The sequence below is a fragment of the Nothoprocta perdicaria genome, unplaced genomic scaffold (assembly GCF_003342845.1).
Source record: "Nothoprocta perdicaria isolate Ctin4 unplaced genomic scaffold, notPer1 scaffold_9, whole genome shotgun sequence".
NCBI classification, from domain to species: Eukaryota; Metazoa; Chordata; class Aves; order Tinamiformes; family Tinamidae; genus Nothoprocta; species Nothoprocta perdicaria.
In genome coordinates this window covers 1604569-1610981 of record NW_020456198.1, presented here as the reverse complement: position 1 = coordinate 1610981, position 6413 = coordinate 1604569, and the positions used below count along the sequence as shown (strand labels likewise).

Here is a 6413-nt window from a genome sequence, read left to right as displayed (position 1 = left end):
AAAAAAAAAAAAAAAAAAGAAAAAAAGAAAAAAGACAGCTTAAACACAAAAACTGTACAAAAATGCTTCGATCAATGATAACAGGAGAAAAACAAATGTCAACTATGTTACAATTTAAAAGCTGAAAAAAAAAAGTCAGGGATTTTCTCCCACATGTCAGCAAACGTCATCCAATATTCTTAAAGCAAGGATAACTAAATAAAATACATGTGCAGCGTATTCTGCAATTCCATTACATACAGTAGTTTTTTTTTTTCAAAGCTATTTTTTTAGTATAGTTAATATAAAGCAGTTGCACAAAAAGCAAAAGGTGTTTTGACAAACAGGTCTGCATTTATTCCTTTTGAGGAATGATATCTAAAAAAAGGACCTTTCCACCTTTTCCGCCCTCCCCACCCTCCCCCCAGAAGACAAAGGCTCACACAGACACAGTGGGATATATATGTACAACATAATAAACCCCTCCCTAAAGAAGCAACTGTATATCCAAAGGGATACAGAATCAGAATTGTAAAAATCAGAGTGAAGTTTGCTTGATGTAAAGCCTGAGATTTTCAGTTGGTTCTTCTGCAAGGCTGCGACACCTGCCAGATATGTTAAAATCTAATTTTTTATTTCTTTTTCTCTTTTTTTAAATTTTTTTTATTTTTGCTACAGTCTTTAGACTAAGCATGCAAGACATACAACTAAGTGCAACTGAGTGAAATGTATTTTTTAATTACTCATTCCCTAACAGTTTGGACTGAGGTATGCGTACTAACAGTTTCTCATGCTGTTATCTTTACTCATGTCTAGCTACACATGCTGAGAATGAACTAATCTACCAGATTTGTATCCCCTTCTGAATACCGAACTAACCAGCAAACCACTCAGTTTAGAAGCACAGGGCTCAATTCTCATGATCCCCATCTGGCTACCGCCGGCACGTCACGAAGCTGCCTGGATATAATTTAAAAAGAAAAAAAATGTTTCAAATGACCACAGACTGCCCTTTTTTTTTCTTTTCTTTTTTCGTCTTTTTCTTTGTTTTTGAAACAGAAAGCAGAGTTGAGTTTTATAAAAGTTAACTGCCAATAAAATCTCTTTTACCAAAGCTTATGAGTGGACAGGAGTGTTATTTCCTTATGAAAAATGCTAACCGAAAACTAAACAAAACTGAGCAAACGTGCCAAGATCAACTGAAATTAAAGCAGTCGATCTAGCCGAGTCCCCAAACAGAAGTGGCACACAATCTGTAAAACCAAAGACCCCCAAAAATCTTTTTGCCTTTTAGTTCTAGAAATACTATTATGTGGTCCAGTCAAATTGTGGGAGCTTTTCTGTCCTCTTTCTGTGTTTTATTAAACTGCCTCCTTTATCCGATGCTCTGATTTTCTGCCCAATCCGTGTGCCTTGGCTTTCGCAAGCTCCCCTCTCGCAGCTCCGCTCCTAACACTGTTTCCTCCTTTTAGCCTCAAAAGCTCTCGATTCCTCTTTACAGAATTCGGGTTTGGTCGCTGCAAAGAATTGCAAATAAAAAAAGTAACAACTTTGGTTCAGACGTCTACTTGGCCTTCTAAATTTACTAGAATAAAGGAGCAGTTTCCCTCTCAGGTTAGCAATAGCCCACATCTTGTCATTTCCCTCTAAATTCTTCAACCTCCTTTGATCAACAATAAGAGGATATTTGGCTTCATAAGATAAAGCATATAACAGAGAACATAATTTACCTTTGTGTAATATCTTTGGTAATTTTAGGAAAAAAAAAAGGTACAAAGAAGAATATAAATTAAGCTCTGAAAAGCTTTTGGAAGTAATAATAAAAAAAAAAAGAGAAAGCTACAGTCCTACATAAATAAATGAGTGACGGGAAAGTGGTTGCAGAATGAAAAACGTTTCGGTGTTTGGTGACCAAGGTTTCCTGACCTAGAGTGACAAATTTGGTAGTACGGTTTGCTCTGGAGAGCACTGCCAGCTTTGCCAGTGCAAATTCCCTCCTGCATTTCCCGCTGGCCAACGCGAGGCTTTGACACTGGCTGCTGGGATATTGCATAACCGCCCGCTGCATTTGCACAGCCAAAATTAACACTTCAGCATTAGCGGGGCTCCGTCCTTATTAACTCCCGGAACAAGTTCAATCTGAAATCTAATTTGTATTCAAACAGATTAATGCCACCAAGCAATCCTGAACTGATGTTTAACCGTGAAACATTGCCACGTACAATAACAATCTAATGAAGTCATCTTTCCAACCACTATTTGCAAATGCAAATGCAAAAAAGAGAGAGAGAAAAAAAAAATAAAAAGAATTGTATTAATAAATGTATAGGTGCCCATCTCGGTAATCTTAGATACTTCCAGAAAGATTTGCTGACCCATTAAAATTCGTGTTAAAGAACCGAGAACCTACCACTGTACTATGCATCCTCTAATAAGTGAATTCTGTTGGTGCTGCATACATTTGTTTGTGCTGTTCAATTTTGTGGCATTTGCTAATATTCACCATTGCTGCCAAAAAAAAAAAAAAAAAAAGGAAAAAAATAAAAGGAAAATACTGCTTTGTGGAATGAATCTGTGTTGCTTCCTACAGTGTTTCTATGTTCATCTGTCATTCATTCTCATTCTTGCAGTACTTCATTCCCCTCTCTCTCTTCCTCTCCGTTGGACAACCCTTCCACATGTATAGTGCAGCATTTGGGACCTTTTCAAAAAACAACAACACAAAAAGAGACACCGAAATGGAATGTTTTCCATAGCTAAAGAAAACATGGTGGCATCTGAAGGAAACTGGAATGAATGACAGAAAAAACTACAAACAATTCAATGACATTCAGCTTCGTATAATAAAAACACCTATTAACATTCATCACAAAGTACAGAAAACGTTTAAGCCTCCAAGAGGCCCTGGGCCCGGCTGAGGCCTGAGGTCAGAACTTAAAATGGTAGAGGAGAAGTGGGGCGGGGGGGAATAAAAGCAATACATTAGAAAGTTTGGGATAATTTTTTCTTTTAACCCCTCCCCAATATACACACTCACACGCACACACACATATCCACACATGTGCACACACAGGCCTTCCCCATCCCGAATGGAAGCAAAAAAAAAAATCAAAAAACAAAGGAAAAAAAAAATGGAGTAAAGGCAGTGATAATCAACATGCAGTACTGTGCAAATATGTTGTCCATTGGAATCCTTAAAATCTGGGCAAAGACTTGATCTGCAGTTCAGGTGTACATGCTCAGTTTGATGTCCTCAAGTGTCCAAAGTTGGCAGGACCTGCAGTCCACAGTTGGCTGCTAAATGTAAGTGAATCAGTTTAGCAAATTTACAACACTGATGTTGACTGTAAGAGAGGAAAATCCCAAGTACCAAACAAGTCCATCCAATGCACAGAGTACAAATTCCTTTTTTCAACAAAAAGTAGAAAAATCAAAAATACTCCCAAATGGGATACTTGATGGCACTAAGAGTTAAACATATTTCATAGTTGTCAAAGCGGACTGAGAACCCTCCAGACTGTACAATAATGGAGAGATTTCACAGAGAGACTTGACGTGTTCTTCCAATCTTCATTCTCAGGGTGACGGTTTCAAGACATACTCATTCTATGTCCTCGTTTACAGGTTCGTCTTCATAATCTCTGTCATGGTCAAAATCTGGACTGTGGTTGGCTGTTGTCACTAAGGATAGCGGCCCTTCGTTCTCGTCTGGGTCTAGCGGTTCTTCTTTGACGTGCACTGGGTGCCTGTGAAAASGAACACAGGGTCCATCAGCAGAGACCTGGTAGGAAGGGGTAGAGAGGGAGATGTTTTGGGGAAGAAATGGAGTGTTTGGGTACTCCTGCACRGCCCAGCAATCTCAAGAACGGACCTCAACGTTGGCGTTGGCCAACCAAAGACACCATTGACGCGCTCTACGCTCTTCCCGCTGTGTGYGACGCTCGGTGAGCGGCGCTGGCACGGGGGGCTTCTCCCGGGGCCTTAGCAAAAAATGCTCTCCGCTGACACATTACGGTGATTAATGCAATCTCCAGCGGCACCGGGGCAAGGAGCGGCGGGGAAGGCGCGGTGCGGCGCGGCGCGCGGGAGGAGGCTGGGCTCGCCGCCGCCGCCGCGCGCTGGGTGTTCCGCGGCGCTCGTTAGCATGCACGGGCGGCGAGAACAACTCTCCCGAGGACGACCCCAAGCGAGGGTCTATCATTAATCAACTTCAAGCAAACACAGCAAAGAGACACCATGATACATGCTTTAAACTCCAAATTAATGCATATTTTTACAAACTGTCAATAAGGGAAGAAAAGCCCTGCCAGGAAACACAAACAGAGAGGAAAAGGCTCGCTCAACACAACAATGTGATAAGAAAGCACAGTCCTAACGAGAATAATAACGCTGTCAGCTGTAAACAAGGCAGAACATGATCCCCAGCTCATGGTGGGCACCAGGATGTGCTAAAGAGATGAGATCTGCCAAATTTCTCATTACGGAAGAGCACATGAATAACCCGCAGGGGAACGGGGCTTGGTCATTCAAAACGGGCACGACAACAATTGGAAAATGTTGTTCGTAAATCATATTTACAACAAATCCTATACAAATACAAATTACCTTTTTCTTTCCTTTTTTTTTTTTTTTTTTTAACGGATCGGCAGCTTTTGAAATGTAAAACAGCCATATGAGTCAATAGTGCCTTGTTGGTGGGATTTTACGGGAAAGTAGGGTTTTATTGACATTACCAAGTATTAATAATGCGACACGGCAACGGAGACCCTGTTTGCTTCCTAAATAATTGATGTTATAGGCAATCCTTTAAAATAAAGTGTTAATGAGTTCAAGTCCCACTCTGGCTCCCATCGAGCTGGTACCCACCTCCCAGAGGCTTGGTTTTTCCACACACGTTTGTTTTTTCTGACTTAACCCTTTCGTGCAAGTGACACATAACCTAATCTGAAGGGCAAACATGCACTGCTGAAGCCTCCTGGCTTCTCGTGCRGCTCTGCTTCAAAATGAAGGATGGAAAAGGCTGCATCCTGGTTTATCTTTTAYGGAAGCGGGGACAGCAATGTGTCTTGTCCTCCACTGCATGGACGGGCAGGAGGAATAAATCACTGGGGAGAGTGCACACTTCTCAGTAAGTTGCAAACGCCTTTCGTGTCTCAGAACATTGCAACTTCTCAACAACTTCTTCATGGAGATCGGGGTTTTCACTGCCCCATCTAGCCCCACTGTCCAAGGACCATGTGGAGGGGGATCCCACCAACAAGGAGTGTCCAAGCACACCCTTATCTTTTGCCATCGTTGTCAAAAAAAGGGGGAAAAACTCAGATGCAGAACTCGGGGATGCAGAATCTGCAAAGAAGTGCTGGAGAAGCATCCCAGAGTCATTGAGCTCTCACGTTCTCCAGGTACGTGCRCGCGAGCCGGCCTTGGGGCTTGCTGTGGCCAGAGCATTATATATATCATCAGCTACAAAAACATACACTATGGACAAGCTGTGGGGCCCTCACTTGRGGGAAAATGTGAAATGAGAAACAGAAGGGGGAAATGGTGGCTTTCCACCGATAAAGCATGTGCTACTCCCTTCATGGCAGCAATCTCCCCTACCACTCTTTAATTTAGCAGCCTGGCTTGTTGGCTTTTGGTTGCTCATGTCATTGCCAAGCTTGATTTTTTTTTTTTTTTGTAATAGTTATTCTGGAAGAGGCGGATGGGAAGTTTTCACGGGCCACAACGTGCCACTTAGGAGGCACTGACACGTCAAGGGCATCTCCCTTGGACATCAGCTCCAAAGGGAAGACCAGGAAGAGGATGGCAGAGCCAATGGCTACTCCCTCCTTCCAAAAAAATCCTGCTGTCTGGAGGAAAAAAAGCTAGTTGCTAAACTACAGAGAAGGTAGCAGCCTGGGTAGGCAAAAAAAAAAAAAAAAAAAAAGGAGAATAGAAGAAGTTCCCATTTCTTTTCTTTAGCAGCAGAATTGCAGCACATTCCTTTCAAGCAGATGCCGAGGGCTCCAGAAGGGGTTAACAATAAATAACCTTGCTGAACACAGATTCGCCTTCTTTTCACATCTGAGTAATTCCTTTGTTTGTCCACTCTGGGAACAGAGGAGTTTTTAATAAAGCTGACTGTTGTTTAAAGCCACTGTGTTCTGGTGGTGCACACAGCATGGAGTGGTTTGCTTTGTGGCTACCTTTGGAGCATATCAGGATGAAAGTGTTATGTCCCCAAGCTGTAATTATGCGACTACTTTCTAGTGTTTCAAAAGGAGGCAGAGAGAGAGGGAAGAAAAAAAAAAAAAACACACTAGCTGTGGTTCAATGTGTCATAAAAAGGAAAAGAATGAGCGGTAATAAGACTTCAGCTTAAGTGTTAGACTTCTTAGCTGTCATGTTAACAAGGTCCTCTAAACCTTACAATAAAGTTTAAGGCTTGATTT

General features: G+C 41.8%; 1 protein-coding gene across 2 annotated transcripts in view; it reads right to left on the bottom strand.

Annotated features, from left to right (window-relative positions):
- Positions 1-2704: 2704 nt before the first annotated feature.
- The window catches only part of FOXP1 (forkhead box P1), an 89941-nt gene continuing 86232 nt past the window's right edge, over positions 2705-6413 (bottom strand). For both annotated transcript variants that reach the window (XM_026052491.1, XM_026052492.1), the window contains exon 15: positions 2705-3725. In XM_026052491.1, coding sequence (XP_025908276.1) covers positions 3581-3725 — 145 coding nt within the window. In that variant the 3' untranslated portion in view covers positions 2705-3580. The remainder of the gene's footprint in view (positions 3726-6413) is intronic.